This window comes from Caenorhabditis remanei, chromosome V (genome assembly GCF_010183535.1).
Source record: "Caenorhabditis remanei strain PX506 chromosome V, whole genome shotgun sequence".
Lineage (NCBI taxonomy): Eukaryota > Metazoa > Nematoda > Chromadorea > Rhabditida > Rhabditidae > Caenorhabditis > Caenorhabditis remanei.
Genome location: NC_071332.1, coordinates 18,290,519 through 18,310,040, shown reverse-complemented (window position 1 = coordinate 18,310,040; position 19,522 = coordinate 18,290,519). Strand labels below are relative to the sequence as shown.

Below are 19,522 nucleotides of genomic sequence, written 5' to 3'. Positions count from 1 at the left end.
TTAAACTTTTTCAATAATTAATTGGGTGCAGTTAATTGTGAAGATTAAACATTTATCGCTTCTCAAAATTCTCTCGATTTGAGGTAAAGTGAAGTTGAATTGACGAGCAGTGAGGAGGCATGATTTCAAGTGGGCGGTGGTCAGGAAAATCTGAAAAACAGAATATTTAATTGAGAAGTCTCAGAAAAGCGTAATTTTAAAAATTAGTGAAAAATAGGCTTTTCAGGCAGAAAATGAGTGAAAAATAGGGTTTTCAAGCTAAAATGAGTGAAAAATGACTTTTTCAAGCTGAAAATTAGTGAAAAATAGGTTTTTCAAGCTAAAAGTGAGTGAAAAATGAGTTTTCCAACCTAAAATCAGTGAAAAATGACTTTTTCAAGCTAAAATGAGTGAAAAATAGATTTTTCAAGCTGAAAATGAGTGAAACATGGGTTTTCACTATTCTGAGCCTCGAATCTCCGATTTTTTGATTGAAAACGATTGAAATATGAATTTTTCAGCATTTTAATAATAAAAACGGCGGTTTTCGACGATTTTGCAGTTAAAAACGCACGTTTTCGGTTGAAAACTTATATAAAATTGAATTTTCTGTGGAAATCACGATTTTCGGTGTTTTTATCTCGAAAAAAGTGATTTCATTACAGAAAATAGAATTTTTCGACCATTCAGTTCTTACATCTCTCAACCGAACAATATCTTCAACGTCAAACTCATTTTTATAAACTTTAAATCGATTTCCATTCGACACCCGAATCTTGACTCCCCATTCCTAGAAATTTCAAATTTCTCGCTCGTTTGATCTGCTCCAAATTCACAATTTTCAGTAGATTCTTTCGGGTTTTTGGCTCATTTCGAAATTCGATGTATTCCAGTGTTCCATGTTGAAAAATAGTAAGAATTCGTGGGATTTCATCGATTTTATGGGTTTTTAAGACGAGTTTTTTGATGTGAAGTTGAGAATTCAAGCAATTTTTGAGAAAGTTAGAATATTCAGTATCAGAAAATAATCCAAGTCGTTCCAGTTGCAATTTCGGATTTTTCAGCGCTCTCGCCAAGTCGCCAAGGGCAATTTCGACGTGATCTACTCCAATTATCGATTTTTTGTGATTTTCATAGACCACTGAACATGAATTTTCTTCTTTTCTGTAAGTAACCACTGAAAATTTGTCAGATATCAGATTTATCGAAGTATCCGTGTTGATATAGAAGTCGAGCGTCTTGAAAGAAGGTTTCAGGCGATCGATGATGATACGGAAGGCTTTGGACACTTTTTGGAGGTTGAATCTGTAGAAAAATCATGTTTTATATGTATTTTTCTACAGAATACCTGCTAAATGTATCTAATTCTTCAACTATTTTATTTATCATCTCCACTGGCAAGTCGAAAATTGTCAATGGCATTTTTAAGTGATCAGGACTATTGAGAGGACATTCTGACAGTTCTCTGAAAAAAAAACCGCGTTTTAGACTGGAAAACCATGCGAAAACTGCGGTTGAAATCAATCAACTAAGCTGGAATTAATTGTTCGTAAAGTTTGGCACATTGTCCGCAATACGTTAGTGCACACTTTTCCTTCTACCGTAGGAAGGATTTCATTCCAAACTGGGCTTTAAAAATGTTTTTCTTAGTTTCAATGAAAATTTTAATTAATTTTTAATCAAAAAACCACTAAAATCACAGCGAAAAACATCCAAAACAGAGCAAACATTCAAAACTGCGCAACAACGACACTCCGAAATTCCGCACCGCGCCCTCTTTAGCGCGCAAAGTTGAGTTTCAGATTCTTGCTCACTTTCTCCCAAAAATTTCAGATTTCGACGGATTTTCAGCGTTTTTTGTTATTTTTCAGATAAAATTCAACGCTTAAAAAATCAAAAATGCTCTCTCGCAGATAAAACTTACAAATTTTTCCTGAAAACTTCAACATTTTTGGGGGAAAACTCAAAAAACTTTGAAAAAAAATGAAACATCGCCCATAAATTCAAAGTTAATCCCGCCCCTTTCTCGAATCTCTCACTTTTTCAGATGTCCTCTATAAATAAGAGAGAAGAACCGTCAAAGACCGTACGACCAGCACTCCCCCATGGACGCTCCTTGCGTTTCAGCTTCGACGATGCACCAGAAAATAGTTTGGTAAGAATCTCAAGTTTTCTATATTTTAAATATTTTTTATTTTCAGGTGGAAGACAGGAAACGCGCGAAACCAAAGTTTTCTGCACGCGCGGTGCATATTCAAGCAGCAACACCACTTCCATGGGAGAATCTGGGGAGAGATATATTCAGAGAATCGATTACATCGACTCGACACCGAACACCTTCGAAATTTGCGCCTTGTAAACTTTCGCGAATTTCGACTCCTACACGCCATGTTCGTTCACTTCGTGCGGGACTGACTCTCAAAAAGAAGGAAAATTCTAGTCAAGGGAAAACGTCTGCTAAGAGAAGACTCCGAGTAGTTTCTCCCAGCGATTCAAGTGATTCAGATGGTGGTTCTTCTAGCCCGGTCAGAAATTCTTCTGGAAAGTTTCTCGAGAAATCATGGGAGCGCAAACCGAGTTTCCAATGCTCGATATCTCCAATTAGACGTCGGAAACGCACCAGATCTCTTCGTTCTTTTGAATTCGAGTCGAAACGGAATGAGCCATCTACTTCCGGTGTTCCTGAAAGATTTTTGGAATCGATTCCACACTCTGTCGATACGGATACTACAAATCGATTGCGCGAATCGACGCCGAAATTCTCTGGATATCGAACTCCGCGTCTGGAAGAGTTTTCATACGAGCAGCCATTGAGATCGCCATCGCACAGATTCTATGGAAACATCGAAGTGGTTCGCCCGCCGGAAACTAGCGGAGAATCTTCTGCAACCATTAAACATCTAGAATCACATTCAGCTCCATCTATACCAAAGGAATCAGCGACAAATGAAGTTGCAATTGAGCAATCCCAACCACCACCTGAAAAATCTCCACGAAATCATAAACTCAGTGAGATGTCATCTGGATTCTTTGAAATGTCTTCAAACGATTCTGATAACCAGTCATCGCCAGATGCCCAACAGAATAGTGAGCGCCAGGAGACGATACCGGAATTTGTCGAGCCAGCGACCGTCAAGTCTGAGCCAGTTGAAGAAGAAGATAATCAAAACGTTCAAGAGGAGGCGGTAAGAAAGTATAAAATTATAATCAAAACTTGAAATTTAACAACTTTTCAGACCACCACTCAAAATTCTCTCTCCAACTGCAAAGTCTTTAGTTCCGAAGTTTTCTATGCCACCATCACGAATTGCACTATCGAAAGATCCACTCTTGTCGGGTGCAAAATTTTCGATGAGCCATGTCCACCATAGAATAATATCTAAAATCATTTTTTCTTCACTATTAGCTCATCACAGTTTTTACAACTTCGCTCCACCGAAATCCCCTTGACAAATGCCTCTTTTTCTCTGAGTCTTTCAATTTCGCACGCAATTTTCTTCGGTTTCGCAAGAGCGTGGTTGTAAAAACCGTATCGTGCTAATAGATTCTGTCATTCTTTTTGTAATTTTCTCATTTAGTCCGCTAAACTTGCATTAGTACGAAAGATAATCGGCAAGTGCCCCCATTGATTACAAGAATCTAAATTTGAAACCTTTTTCGCCCCACTTCGTCGTTGTATTCATTTTCAGTGCTATTTCATTTCTTTTCGCAAATTTCATTCCTATTTTCCGTTTGTGCGGATAACTCAGATACCCTTCTTATTCCCCAGTGAAGCACAAAATTTCAGTGCAATTCTTCATTGTAGGTTTTATTTGTTTTATAATTCTCATCTGCCTCATCATTTTTGTTTTATATGTTGTAGTTTTAATGAACTTGAGCTCGTTTTAATAGGATATTTAATTGTAATCTTTATTTCGGTTGTTAACCACCGTGTTCTTCTTTTCTGACCGCTTTTTCATGTTAATTATACTGTTTCAGCCTGTTTTGCAGTGACACAACTGCGAAAATCGGGCCGAAACTGACCGCTATCGTCTACTCATTCTCTCCATTTCAATAATTCTACAACTTGCTCGAAAACTGGAATTCGAACAAAAGTGCTCAAATTCAAAAGTAAAAATCGGGTAAGGATCCGATTTTTCCCCTATAAATTTTTCTTTTAGTTATCAATAAGAAGAACGTCTTGCAACTACGCTCTGTCGAAATCTTACCCATAGTGGACAGCTACTCAATGATAGGCGATGTCGATGATGCCTGAAATTTTAATGGCAAAATTTCGGTAGACATTTTTAAACACTTTCCGCAGTGTATTCAGAATCTGTTCTGAATTTTCGTGACACAGATATCGAGCAGAGTTGAATGGAATTCCGACTTCCGAAAGAATTTTCATTTCCATGGAACTGATACCTACCTACTCAATCTGATATGATAATGGTGAGCATACCATGCAACTGCCTCACCACCAACTGGAACCACGGATTACCCGCCACACACAACACTGCCCCCGTTTCTTGGTGTTCAACAAGTGCTTTCTTCATTGCGCACTCAAAATATGGTCGACTCCTTCCGTCGTCTCTAGCAACACCAAATCGTCACCGGATTATCAGCATCATGTCAACGACACCACGAATACCAGCTTCGCTTAGAGTAGCTCCTCCTTTCGTAACCGTTCCATGGGTATGTGTCTGAAGAGAAAGCTGTCGGCCCAGCCAACTACTAGTCAACTGAACACCGACTCCAAACTTCCGACTTCCGAATATGGATTTTTCTTCCACGCAATTCCTATACCGAGCTACTCAATCTATCACTGTTGACAGATAACCGAACTTCACCAATATGAAATCCGATTCAAAATCGTCATGGCTCAATCCGTTCCCCTGATTGGTGAACCGTCCGTCCCAAGCGCGTTTTCGACGGATTAAATCAACCGACCCGTTAAAATGGATCAATGGAAACATGCAAAACATGTCAAAGTCATTGGTTTCGATCTGCGGATTCAGCATTTCTTCCATTTCTCCGCTTTCGAAGTCAATCCCGATGAATGCACTATTTTCTGGTGAATACTGTTTGTCATCACGTTTTAAACTTTGTATTTTGCAGGTTTTCAGTGAAAACTGTACAGAAAAGTTGTCAACTACAAAAATGAAGATCTAGACTTACTCTACCCGACCGAATCTCAAGCAGAAACAATAATCAGTGACACCGTGAAACACTCAAAGTTCATCAACTTCATTCAACCTTCCGGCGCTCTTCGTTCTTTCTCTTCTTCTTCTTCACCAATTCTCACTTTTTATCTTCTCGAATTATCTTTTGTAATTTTCCTAGTATTTCATCCTTAGTTTACCAAATTCCTGAGTCCCAGAGCGCTCTTAATCATGTCTGGATACGTTATGCAGCTTTATGAAGTCGCCTAGATTCAAAAATCATTATGGTACTTCATGATAGTTCATTTTCACAACAATTCCTAGGCAACAATTCTCTGTCGGATATACCAGTTTTCCGGTACAATACTTCGATTGTTGCATCAGTTTCATATTTTACTTTACATTTTCAGCTTCGGTGGAGCGCAGTTGTATGAATTATGTCGAATTATCACGTCCACGAACACAGCGATGTTTCAAGCACATGAAATTCGTTCGGATCATACTTGCAACGGGCCGGGCCGGGCCGATTTGAGAATTTTCACCGGCCCGGCCCGGCCTGGCCCGGCCCGGCCCGGTCGGCCCGGGTCACAGTACAAAAATTTGAAAATTTGAATTTTTTTGAAATTTTTTTGATTTTTTCGCAAAAAAGTCGAATTTTCGACTATGTTTTTACATATCGATAAAACTCAAGTGTACATAGGATTTTTGACTATTTTTGATGAAAATTTCAAAAAATTTCGTAAAATTTTGTGAAAAAATTGTGCTCATTTTTTGACTCCGGGCCGACCGGGCCGGGCCGATATTTTGCAAGTCTGGTTCGGATGGGTCTCGTAGTTGAAAACCATAAGAAAGTTGACATGACAAGCTGATCGTCAACAATATGGAAAAGATGGTCGATGGTTCGATTCCTACATATGGCAACAATTTTTTTCTCTTCCTCTTGCTTACAACCTTTCGTGCGAAAACATCACATGATTCGTGGCACAAGCTCACACAATCCAATTTTCATTCTACGAGCGACACACTTTCTGCATTTCTATGTTTTCTTCAGGTATGTTTATTATACTGATGATAGAAATCGTTACAGAGCTGCTAGTAAAACGGCGAAACGCTGCTTAACTTGCCAGATCTAAATTATTGAAACGTGTATAGTGAACTTCCACATTAAAACTGCAAACAGTAATTCATTTTCGACGTACTCTTCGAAGTTTGAACGTGACCTTTTGATAACGATTTGCCCTACATTCCCTGCATATAAATATACGTAATTGTGAAGAAATTTCAGTGTCTAAATGATTCTTCACTTTCTACGCCGCTCGACTGTATGAAGAAAACTCGTTAAGTGGATTATCTACAAGCTTCTGATCTCAAAGTTATGGTTTTTTAAAATTCCTTAATGCGGCTATCCACATGAATGCAAAAAACGGAAAACCTGAATTTACGACTGGCTCTCCACAAACTGGAACTGATGAAGATTATTCCATTCATACGACAGCTTCTCCATCAACTGGAACCGCTGAAGAGCCGCTACACAACACTTTCTTGATGTTCAAGAGTGCTTTCTTCATGCGTACTCAAAAGATGGTCGACTCCTTTCGTCGCCGGATTCTCGATGTCTTGTCAACGGCTCCACGAATACCAGCCAGAATGGCATGGAAGTTGAAATTTTTTTTTCCGGAAGTCAGAGGTCGGAGTTCGGAAGCAGTGGGCGCTTTCGAAACTTCTTTTTCGACATATTCAGTTTCGAAAGATCATCTTTCGAAGACCGACTCTCTCAGAAAAGATATTTCAGTGCGACAAGGAGACCAACTGATCGAACCTTGGAGCACAATCGCCAAAGATCGTAAAAAATGGATAGTTGTGATCCGCGCCTACACCAAATAAGCGAAGAACGGATCGACGAAGTAAGTAAGTAAGTTCTTTTGAAATAACGAAAATAGAAATTAGTTTTTGTCTGAAGAAAAGCCTTTTTCTGTCCTTTTATATCATTAGGATGAATAGAGTACTACTCTTTAGGTTGACCTTTATTTTCATGTATGACACAATTAGAAATGGTTTAATCCGACGTTTCGGTTCTTAGACCATCATCAGGGAAGGTTAGATTTATCTAAAGAGTAGTACTCTATTCATCCTAAACAATTCACAATGCACGTCAACCGAAAGTCTACACTCCCACTATCCTTTTATATCATTTTTCAATGTATTTCTGCAATATGTACTCTTCTCAAATTTCACAGTTACGGAATGGCTAAAGACGGAAGTCGGAAATAACTTTTTCTCCAGAAGTCGGAAGTCGGAATTCCATGCAACTCTGATACCAGCACGAGCGCTCTGCTTATCAGCACTAGCGCTTCTCTATCGTCGAATATCTCCTCCTTTTGTGCACGTTCTAGTGAGAAGAAAGAGAGAGATGTCGGACAAACCAACTACCAGTCAGCTGAGCGCCAACTCCAATGATTCATCTGACATTGTAGAGAGCCGCCGTAAATCGAAATTCCGTTACGAGGCCTACACCTCATCCCCGGGCCGAATTTTGAGCAAGCGGTCAACCAGCAGCAAAAGAGTAAAGTGAGCCTGAAGCGCAATGATGACAAGATCCAAGTTCGCCGGATCACCTCAAACTTGAGTAATTAAACCTTTTTTGGAAGAGAAAATGTAAGCTCTTGTCTCTTCTTTTATATTGGGCAAGGGCGGAGTCAGACGGAAAATGTGTGGGTAAAAGGATTCCATTAAAACAGATAGAAAGAATGATTCAAGACTTAAAGCATGTTAATCATGAGCGAGGGAAAAAAAGTGGGAAATGTACAAAGTGCATCTAGTAAAAGACGTTAATTCTAAACAAAATAAATCTGTCTATAGAAACTGTAGATTAGTATCTCAGCCCTCAGATACAAAAAACACAACTTCACCGCCAGTCGATTCGAATTTGAGGACAAATGAGAAAGAAGTGTATTATGTATTTATCTTGATGTGAAGTGTAACTATCAGTGAGTGCCTTGCTTGTCTTTTGCGTCTAAGTGTTATTATCGGGCGGTGAAACATTCCCAGTCATGATTAAGAGTTTCCCGGAACGAAACAATTGTAAGCGCTCATTGTATTATACCCGTTCTATATGTTTCAGACCATTTCATTCAACATTATAATCCAACATTTCTAGGCTGTGTATGTATTTTTACGTCAATGTTTTCAAAAATATGATTTATTGTCTCCGTTTCATCATTTTTCGTAATAGTGTTCATTTTCTTCACATTTCATTCAACTCAATGAAGATTACAAACGGTTATTGTTCTCTATTTCATTGTAATAATCCGTGGTGTTTCCTATTCACTATTTGTTATCTTTATCTATATTTGAATTGTTGTCTATCTGTGTCTGGTCGTTCTACTGAAAATGGAACATTTTTTGTATATCCAGGAGAATTCTGATATACCTTTGTGTGGTTATATCAGTTATATCTTTTGAAGTTATTCACATTACACGTGTTATTGTCTTTATTTGTGTTTAGCAGGCTTGGTCGGGAAAAACTTTTCGGGAAAATCGGGAACAAAAAAATTTCCCGAAATTTTTTTTCGGGAAATCGGGAACCCGAAAAATTTCCCGAAAAATATTTTCGGGAAATCGGGTTCCCGGTTTTTTTCCCGACTTTTTTTTTCGGGAAAATCGGGAATTTTTCGAGAAATTCGAGAATTTTCGAAAACGAACATTTAATGACTCAAAAATGCGTATTTTTCCACATTTTTCATTTTCATCATCAATGCTAGCAATAAAAACTTATTCAATAACAAAAAATTCGTTTGTTGAGGTTGGAACCCCATCAATCTCCCGTTTTGCTGAAGAAACATCTCTCAGCGCTCAATAACTTTATATCATCAAAACAGTATTTGGCGACTAGAACATACGTTCTGCTTCGGAATTCGTTGCTGGAGAGCTCAAATACTCATGATAAATACGGGAAAGAGACAGAAATGATGAAAATTTTAGCAACAAGCGATAAAAAAATTGTTCCCGATTTTCCCGAAATTTTTCGGGAAATTTCTCGTCGGGAAAAATTTCCCGACTTTTTTTTCGGGAAATTTCCCGTCGGGAAAAAATTCCCGATTTTTTTTTCGGGAAATTTCCCGTCGGGAAATTTTCCCGAAAAAAGTCGGGAAAATCGGGAAATCGAGTATCCCGATTTCCCGACCTCGACCAAGCCTGGTGTTTAGAAGTGTTGCCTTAACTTATTTATTTCTTTATTTAAAACGAAGCAACAAGCCACTGGCACGTTACATTAACATAAAGTTAAATGAGATTTTTTAATTAGGCCGAGGGCACAGAATTAGAAGTTATGAGAGTTGTGGGTAAGATATTTAGAAATATTTATAGATGGGATATATTTGATTTTTAACACCGGGAAGAGATTTTGACGGGGAAAACATGTTCACGTAGAATCCCCAAGAACCTATGCTGATGGGATCTATTGCCAAGAACATTATATTCAGTTCTCACTGAAGAGTATATCTAATATACGCTCGCAATATATACCGGAATTCGTGTAGTAAATTGCTGGAATCAAGTCTCTGAACATGCACGTAGAGTCCCGAAGAACCTATGAAGATGCGCTCTATTTTTCAACGTTGGATAAATTCTAATGTTCACCACGGTATGCATAGAAATTTCTAAAGTTCACCGCTACGACAATGTGCAACCCCTTTGGCAATAGAGCGCATCTTCATAGGTTCTTGGGGACTCTAGGTGCATGTTCAGAGACTTGATTCCAGCAATTTACTACACGAATTTCAATATATTGCGAGCCAGTGTGAGGTATTCGGTAAACAATTACCGGTAAATGCAGTTTTCGGTAATTTACCGGTAAATTACCGGTAAATTACCGGTAATAATCCTTCCGAATACCTCACACTGTTGCGAGCGTTGATTCGATATACTCTTCAGTGAGTACTGAATATAATGTTTATGCCTTCGTAAGCTGTGAGACATCGGTGTAATAAATGTTATGAACATACAGAAACTGAAACAATAATTATCAAGAATGTAAGGTTGGTGGCGTTGGTTCGGCTCTTTCGCATTTGTGAATTTTTTGACAGATCATTTAATCATGGATATCGAGTTCCGGGCTTTTTTCACTTCCGACTTCCGTTTTGAAAATTATACTTCCGACTTCCGAGTTCCGTTTTCGAAAAAATCACTTCCGCGCAACTCTGTTCTGTAATATTTTCTTGATTGAATAAAGTTTCTGTCATTTTTGACCTACCCGCCAATTTCTTGTTTCCGCTTGCTTATCATATATTGTCATCATTCCTCCACTCGTGTCAGTTTGTTTTTGTTTTTGTCACTCAGATTATTTTTGCACGATGAGTCCCAGCCAAGTTGCGCTCTATTGCGAAGTTGCGTGTTCCTGAAAAAATGTTTAATTTTAAAATGACATTTGTATCTACTTTCTGTCAGCTCTATAGATTCCCTAACACATCCCAATTCTTCCAGGTACCCTCTCCCCAAGTCGGTTCAACTCGGAGTGATGTTGGATTTTGTAGGATATCCACCCACTTCAGCTGACCGCTTTTACGGAACGCTTCCCACAGATCGCATTTCGAATGTCGTGAGTGTTTCGGTAGAGCGCGGTTACAGAAACCATATTTTCTAGGAGCTGGTAGTGGGTATACACGGAAATCGTCGTGTCGTTGATAGAAGAAGACTTGCTACACGTGAAGCGGTCTCTCCGATTCCGCCACGTCTCAGGAGACGATCGGCACGTCAGGTCTCACGAAAAGTGACTGAAGATGTCACAGGAACTTCGGAATCTTCTGGAGCATCATCTGGAGCACCTTGCGGAAGTCCATCACGTGAAGTGAGCATGGCTGAAGCCGTCACCGAGGCTTCGGAGCCTTCTGGAGCTCCTCCGAATCCGGAAAAAGTGGATGAGCTCGATCCATCGGCAATCGATATGTCTGGAACTATTAAACTGGAGCCGGTCACCGATTTGAATCAAGAGAAGGTACTGATGGCCTAGAAATCCAAAACTCTTCCATATTTTTCAAAAAAAAATTCAGAAAATCACTCAAACCGTCCTCACCAACTGCGTCGTCATCGATTCGGAAATCCGCAAAGCAAAGTTTATTGGGTGCAAAATCGAGAACTCGAGAATCTTCGATTGCAAAGTGGTCGACACATCAAAGGAATAATTATTTGAATGATTTGTTGAAGTTTTATTGGTTTTTTTTCGTCCCGCAATGAAAAGTTTTATGAATTAATATGGAAGAGACGGCAGAAAGTGAAGAGGCACACAGCACCCTGCACGGGGAACGCGCAAACAAAAAACGAAAATTACCCGTAGGGCACGTTCGCATTGTCTACAGTAATACTCAACAGAAAAGGCAAAATTTTACTGAGTCGGGCACATAAAAGCGTGAATATCTCGATTTCCCGAAATTTGTTCTCAGAATGCATATCCATTTCGTGTAAAGGAAGACTTTTTGTATAATTTTGTGAATTTTCATACTTTAATATTGTGTATTCGTGGTGCTATTCCCAGTTTCATGCAAAATCAGAATTCCAGCGGCGCCGAAGAAACCGTGTTTTTCAGTATTATTTCTGCTGGATTTTTAATTTTCGAAGTCGAAAATTGGTTTCTGAACAGAAACAAACCATAAAATGAAGAAAAAATGGTGTAAAACCTCTGATTTTGCAAATTTTTCAATTTTTCGAAAATTCTAAAAATCTGGTTTTTGCTAATAGTCGATTCTCAAGAGGAATTGTTTTTCGATTTTTATGACTTTCTGATGTGGAATAATGCTGAAAATGTCAGAAAATCGCAAAACTATCCTGATTTCTCTAATCACTAAGCGAGAGAGTATGCGAACGAGAGATACGCAGATAGTGGGAGAAATTTTGAAAGCTGTGCGCGTTTCGCGTTTTTTGCGAGCTTGTTCCTCGTGCAGGGTACTGTGAGGCAGTGATGTCGATTGCAGGTCTAGGAACGGAAAAATTGACTTTTATTGGTCAAAACAAAAAATTTATACCATTATTGATGAATTTGTAGCATAAAAAGACGCAGAGAAGTTTCCAGAAATTTCCATTTTTGCATACTTGTCAAATCACGGGCCGGGCCGGGCCCGCTGAAAATTTCAGGGCCCGGGCCGGCCCGCAGCAAAAAATTATTTTTGAAAAATAGAATTGAAAGTCTTGGAAATTAAATTTTTTCGTCGGTTTATACTAAATCAAGGTCGGGGGATTCGATAAGACTACTTTCAGAAGCCTCCAGCAAGTTCTTGATCAAACGACGAAAAAAAATTTTCAATAGTTTGACGGGCCGAACGGGCCGGGCCGGGCTGGAAGATTTTTTTAGCGGGCCCGGCCCGGCCCGGCCCGTGACAAGTATACATTTTTGTAGTTGATCACGCAGGAGAAAAAAACATTTGAATTTTTTTGAGTCGCGTTGCGTGTGCGTCGCGGTTTATATTGAAAGAAACGACAAATAAACGAAAAATTTGAATTTGGCACCGTTCCAACCGTTGTGCGACGGAGCGCGGATTCCACATTCTGTGTCCTGAAAGTAAAAAAAAATTTTCGGACGAAATATTTTTTCGGTGCAAACTTTTCGAAAAAATTTTTCGGACGAAACAATTTCGGAGAGTTTCAGAAAAAACTTTTCGGAGAGTTTCCGAAAAAACAATTGAAATTTTCAAAAATTAAGTAACGAAAATAGTGATTTTTTGTTTTTTTCCTGAAATTTTGTACTCAAAAACATGTTTTCGGAGTCTTTCCTTAATGGTGTGTCCAAAGTTGCTACAACGACAAATCTGCGGCGTCCAAAGTTGATTTGTAGGTTTGTAGGTTTTGCAGGTTTCGCAGTTGAAAAATTAAGGATCAGCAATAATGCATACCGTAAATACTGTATTATAACGGCACCTGTAATAGAACGGCACCTGTATTATAACGGCACCCCGTCTATACTCAGAATTCATGAATATGATTATCTAGGTGTTTTTTCTTGGTTTTGATTAGAAGTAGCAGGATTAGTAACGTTGTTATCATCAAAAGAGCATCCGAAAAGTTTTTTTTTCGTTTAACTTTAATGAGTTCCTGAAACCACAAAATTTCTCTCGGAAGCAGTTGAAAAATATAACGGCATGCCGTTATAATACAGTATTTACGGTAACTGCAAACCTGCAAATCTAAAAATCAACTTTGGACACCGCAGATTTGTCGTTTTTGCTGCTTTGTAGCAACTTTGGACGCACCATAAAATATTTACAGTTTTCATAGAATTTAAAGATTTGTCTTCAAAAAGCTCATTTTTTCGGGCAGTTTTCTTGAAACTTTTTTTTTCGAATTTTTCGGTTTTTTCGGTCCGAAGTTTTCGAAAAAAATAAAGTTTTTCGATTTTTCGGGACGAAATTTTCGAAAAAAAAGTTTTTCGAAAATTTTTTGGAAAAGTTTTTTCGCACAGCCCTGGTTTGGAAGCGATAAAACGAGTTTTCTGATTTGAAGAACTCAAAGCAATCGATAAATCATAGAATGCATCAGTGTGTGTTTTTCGACAACGTTCGAATAATTATTCGAAAATTTATTCGAATAATTATTCGAACATTTTTCGAATACTGTTCGAATATTTTGTTCGACTCAGGCAACTGAATATCAATCTAATTAGACGCGGCATGAGTTAGATCAGCTTGAATGTTGGCACGATTAGATTAATGCCGCGTCTAATTAGATTGATGAGCAATCTTGTAAGATTAATGCGCCGTCTCATTAGATTGATGTGAAATCTTGTGGAATTAGTAATAATATTTGAAAAATCGGTTGGAAAAATCAATAAAGAAACATTTATTATGAAAAATACCGGTAAAAAAGAGGAAAAAACAACAATTAAAACAAAAACGGAGAACAATTAATAGTCAGCGAATCACTCTTTGGTTGCTGGAGACGAGACGCGCTGGCGTTTTCGTGCAGTTTTCGCATCGGTTCGGGCCTGATTACTGAAAACGTGATTATTCGTATGAAAGAGGATGGGTAATAGCGACTTACAATAGGTTAGTGACATGCATTTTGAAGAAGAGTGCGATGTTCAACTTAACGGATTCGTCCTTTGTGCATTTCATGTTGACACAGGTGTAAATGAGTGCTGGAAATTGGACATGTATAACTGTGAAGAAGTGGAAATCTTACGAATCGGCAAGTTTAAAAATCGGGTAGGAAGAGAAAGTTGAGGTGACTTTGGCTTCTCACTCGTTGAAAACTTGACTCGATCCTCATGTGACATGATCTGGAAAATGTCGATGCCGTGTGAGAAATGAGTTTTATTATACCTGCGAGATCCAGATATTAGCAAGAGACTGGAGGATGGAACGAAGTGAACCAGATTGGGCTGGCACTGAAGCGAATACACGGTTAATTGAAATCAGCTCTGAAATTATACACTTCAGTATTACGAATAACGCAGGAAGCTCCCACCTGTGCCGTACATCGATAATACTTCAACTTCTTCTTGATTCAGAAACGACGATGGATCTAAAGTAGCAAGAGTTTCTGCCTGAAATGTATAAATGTAATTTAAAAGTGATCTTAGTGACCTTACAATCGAGTCAGATGGTTTCTGTTGAGTAAACTTCTGATTTTGCAACTCCATCTGAAAAGGAAAACGTGTTTTTTTTCGTTTGTTTTATGTCTACCAGCTCCATGATCCCTTTGATTCCAGACGCTAATGCTTTTGAATCAGGGTCACCTCCGTTTGAGATTATATAATCGACAGTCGCGTAGTTGAATGACAGACGAGGGAACATGGAGTCGTAGAGTTGTCGCTGGAAGCACAAATTTGAAGAATTCAATTTCAAAATTCACCATACATGGTAAGTATTCAATTGTTCTTTCGGCAGTTCCGATAGCTTCTCTCCCACTTCGAACGGACAGATTCCACTCTGCAACATTATAATGGATTATTAAGGATGTATTTATTTTGTTACAAACCGAATTTCCAGAGTTCGAGATGTTTTTCTGATTTTGTACGGGTTGAGTCAACAATCCAACATCTTCACCGTCAAATCCGTTATTATTCAAGTGGAGAAAATCGTTTGCGGGGGCTTCCTCTAAAGTTTCTCCATCTTCGGTATACACTTTTTCGTATGGAGCGTTTCTAAACGATACAGTCTTTGGTGGTGGGTTCTTCTGCTGAATCCGAGCAGTAGGAGTATGACAATTAGCTTCTTTTCTCTTCGAGTGCTCACTCATCAATTTCTCTAAAAACGGCATCTCCTAGAGCTGAAATGAATTATTACTGAAAAGGGTTAAAGTGGACTTTTTAAAATATCACAGTTGTAAAAAACACTGAATCACACATATGATAACGACAGGCATTTTATGAAAGCATTGGTCGAAGAGAAAACGGAAGTACAATAGTTGTTTTTGAAGAATCTACTAATAGAGCGTGACCAACAATACTTGTCGCAGAAGCAACGACAATATCACAACATCCGGACACGATTGCTCCATAAACAGGATTACAGAAAGCGTCTAACAGTAGCTGACAAGAATTTGTTGGAATTCCAGCAGCAACAAGTCCGACTGCTAGATTTTTCATGTGTTCATTGGTGATAACGAATGGAGTAATCAGGCATCTTGCGTTCGATGAGTCTTTTTTACACAAAAACCCTTTGATCCGTCCATACTTGATCATGCCATTGAACTCGAACATGACGTTGGTATCGTCCGAAAGACATGCCTTATTAGCAGAATAACGATTTCCTTTTACAAACATCGACTCTATGTAAACGTCGCCTTGTTCCGCAAAATTGATAAATTCGTGTGGGACACATTTCATAGCAGGTTTTCGAACTTTCATAGACAATTTCAGACTTTCTCCCAGTTTCATTGCGTCAAATGAAGAAGAGAAGAAATATTCATCCTCATCGGCTCTTCTCAATACTTCCGAATGCAGCTCCTGTGAGCAATTAGTGCTGAAAATCATGATTTGTAGTTAAACTTTTTTCTAATAAATTACTCACTTTCTTAAAATGCATGTAACGACTCCATTAGTAATTTCTGGACAAAGAATGCGTTGGATATAGTGGTAGGAGTGCTCGTGCGGTTGAGTGGACAATGGGTGAAGGGGACCATACATTTCGACGTTTTCTCCGGAGTGATACAATAATTGGTGGAACTTCGAACCAGCGATGAGTTCAGGAGCATATCCTTCGATAAGCCTACTTAAACCGCGTGCGCATTTATTCACTTTTTTCGATAAATCACTGTCAAATGCCAATATCGGGTCTACATTCAGTCTGTACATAACATGTACGCCAATAATTATCGCAGAAGGAATGGGTGGCAGATCTCCAGAGAAGGCATGGAAGACAAGTGATGATTCAAAAATGTTTCCCTTTTCGGATCCGGTGATATCTTTGATTCTTCCTGACAATTGTCTCCACTTTGATGGTAGTGGAACTCTCAACAACTCAGTCACAGTACAGTTCTTAAAAATGTCGAGTCGCGGCGTTCCATACACTTCACTTATTATTCTTTCGAAAGCTCCTTCATTATAAACATGAAACATATCGATGACTGCTTCGTACATCGGTAGAAGAGAGTGAAACTTGGAATAATTTCCACGTTGCTTTAAACCATCTTCAAGATTTATTGGCACAAAGTTTCTCACTGAACAACGGCGGACGACCTTCTCGTTATTGATTTTACGAATTGTTTCCTGATTTAGGCAGAATGGACATGATCCTTTTGAAGAATGCGCTTTCAAATTATAAATTTTTCTTCGGGCTTGATCATCGTGCGTAGCACACACAATTCTTCCATATACGGAATACTTCTGCCAACGGATTCCGACTTTCATCTCATTCCTGATCCACTCTACTAGTCGATCATGAAGTCTAGACTCCGGTTCACTTGTCCCAATAAAAATTGCTACTAACATGACAGATTTGACTTTTGCTCTCTCAGTATCTTCCAGATCCAGTGGCACAACAGTAAATGGCCATATTTTGAAACTGAAATTGTTAAATTATTTCGATTCTCATATTGCTTCAACTAACCGGCTTTTGGATTGAAGACGAATTCCGTCAAACCCGCATTGAAAATGAACAGTCATTTTATCATCAATCACGGGTGTACTCAACAACATCTCCTTCAATCTTCCAAATCCCATCGGGGACGTTGTTTTACGTAGATCTCTGATTTGGGATTGAGTTTTTACGAAGTTGTTTCCATGAACGTTCAATTGAGATGTGAAAAGTCGTTTAAAGTCTGCATAAGCCACTTTACATGGGTTTTTCTTCTCACAGATACATTCGTCAATTTCATCCGCACATGAGGAACAGAGACTTAATTCGTAGATGTGTTCACTATCGAATAACAAACGTTTCATCGCAATCTCATTTTCGAAGTTTTCGGGTTCAAAATAAGAATTAATAGCTGCTTTCGATTGAGTAGTTGTCAAGAGAAATATCATTCGTCTTAAATCTTTATTAGAAAGACTTCTCCACGCCTTCTCTGGAAACGAATCATTATGTTCAGACTCCATTTTCAAAACCTTACCTCTATCATCTTCTTGTTCAATTTCATCATCAAATATCATATCCGGTGATTCACAAATTTCACTATCATCTGTACAGTATTTCAAAATTTTTGACGCAGTGAGGGATTCATCCGAAACATCGTCATTTTCCAATCCTCCTTTGATATTTTTGAAAATTTCTCTTGCTGTTTTCCTGCTTCTTCTCATTCTCAAGTATTAAACTTTCACCTGAAATCTGAACCACAAACCTCTCATCTCCTTATGTCCGTATAACAAGTAACTAAATTATATTTTCCACTATCGATAGTTCGAGATCTCAAATTCGCCTTTTTGAATTATTGAAAATATATTTATGCAACCTGCAAACCAACTTTGTTATTATCATTGGGATAACCGGAAAGCTGTACCTTCGAATGAGACCTGACGAGAATATTATAACACTTGCAAACTCAATCGCGTTGCGACCAATTGAGAAAAATTAATTTTTTTACGAAAAATCCTTTCCGCGCAATACGCGCCTGTCGTTTCCTGACGCGCACGGAGTTTGCGCAAGCAAATTCCACTAATCTAATGAGATTGCGATTAGATTGATGCGGTTGTAGGATTAGACTGATATTGAGTTGCCTGAGGAATACTTTTTCGAATATGTTCGAATAATTATTCGAACTATTCGAATAATTGTTCGAACAGTATTCGAAGGCAATTTTATTCGAACAATTTTCGAATATCGTTTCTAATAAAATTTGAAAATTTTTACTGTTTTTCAAAACGTATTGTTTCCCGACGGAAAATTTTCGCAAGAATTGCTAGTTTTGTGGATAAATTTTCATGTGAACTGTTCAAAACATTTGAAATAGTTCTGACACACAGGGTTGGGAAATTCCGGGCCCGGCTTCAAAAATGTGCACAATTTTTTCACAATTTTTTGAAAATTTTTATTAAAAAATAGTCGAAATTCTTGTACGCTTCAGTTTTTATCGGTTTTCAAAAAAATAGTAGAAAATTCGACGTTTTTTGCAAAAAATCAAAAAAATTTTCAAAAAGTTTTCAACAATATTCAAATTTCTACAGGAGCCGGGCCGAGGAAAATTTTTCAGTCGGCCCGGCCCGGAATTTCCCAAACCCTGCTGACACATATCTTCATCATAAATATTTATTTCGCAATGAAGAAAAACAAACTGCAAACGACACTCCGAAAGAACATGCCGCGCCCAGTTTACCAAACGAAAGAAATGTTCGAACGAATATTCGAACGAATATTCGAATAGTCTTTCGAATATTCGTTCGAATATTCGTTCGAATAATTGTTCGAATAAATTTTCGAACAACTGTTCGAACGAATATTCGAACAATTATTCGAATATCATTCGAATTTTTTTCGAAAATAGATATTTTCGAATAAGAAATTTCGAAAAACACACACTGGAATGCATCATCCATATCTTCATCAAATCTTCGTTTGTATGCAATTTCATGGTGATTGAAGCATAATTCCACTTGACTTTCACTTATTTTGATGCCAATTTCAGCATAATTTGACTATCTTTCAACTCCAAATCTCGCACAATTCGACCGACAATGTCTACAGGTAGATCATAGGACCTTTCAAGTTTTATTTCGAGACTATTCTGTAATAATGAAATTTCGTTACGATATTTATTTATTTTCGAATAAGAAATTTCGAAAAACACACACTGCTCTAAAACATGAAAAAACTTCTTGAATTTTTTTCCGAAAAAAATCGGAAATTTTTCGAAAGAAAATTTTTAATTTTTCTCAGTAAATACTGATTAACATGTAAATCAGAGTTGAGCGGAATTCCGCCTTTCGCCTTCCGCCGAAAAATTTTTTATTCCGCCTTCCGCTTTTCGCCAAAAATTTTCCT

General features: G+C 38.1%; 4 protein-coding genes across 4 annotated transcripts; 2 read left to right on the top strand and 2 right to left on the bottom strand.

Moving 5' to 3' along the window:
* GCK72_021015 (uncharacterized protein) lies at nt 1-1,401 on the bottom strand (the record flags this gene model as incomplete). Its single annotated transcript, XM_053733944.1, has 4 exons — nt 1-150; nt 677-769; nt 816-1,284; nt 1,328-1,401. 4 exons carry the CDS (start codon nt 1,399-1,401, stop codon nt 1-3), a joined length of 786 nt encoding a protein of 261 aa, XP_053582857.1.
* A 625-nt stretch (nt 1,402-2,026) lies between these two features.
* On the top strand, nt 2,027-3,350 carry GCK72_021014 (uncharacterized protein; the record flags this gene model as incomplete). Its single annotated transcript, XM_003100433.2, has 3 exons — nt 2,027-2,134; nt 2,181-3,164; nt 3,216-3,350. 3 exons carry the CDS (start codon nt 2,027-2,029, stop codon nt 3,348-3,350), a joined length of 1,227 nt encoding a protein of 408 aa, XP_003100481.2.
* Nucleotides 3,351-10,635: 7,285 nt separating this feature from the next.
* Nucleotides 10,636-11,299, top strand: GCK72_021013 (uncharacterized protein; the record flags this gene model as incomplete). Its single annotated transcript, XM_053733943.1, has 3 exons — nt 10,636-10,716; nt 10,762-11,112; nt 11,168-11,299. The coding sequence occupies 3 exons, from the start codon at nt 10,636-10,638 to the stop codon at nt 11,297-11,299; spliced, it is 564 nt and encodes a 187-aa protein (XP_053582856.1).
* Nucleotides 11,300-14,022: 2,723 nt separating this feature from the next.
* GCK72_021012 (uncharacterized protein) lies at nt 14,023-15,344 on the bottom strand (the record flags this gene model as incomplete). The annotated part of the gene is made up of 9 exons (XM_053733942.1): nt 14,023-14,095; nt 14,145-14,241; nt 14,286-14,382; nt 14,426-14,523; nt 14,571-14,649; nt 14,695-14,745; nt 14,789-14,917; nt 14,963-15,034; nt 15,084-15,344. The coding sequence occupies 9 exons, from the start codon at nt 15,342-15,344 to the stop codon at nt 14,023-14,025; spliced, it is 957 nt and encodes a 318-aa protein (XP_053582855.1).
* Between the last annotated feature and the right edge of the window lie 4,178 nt (nt 15,345-19,522).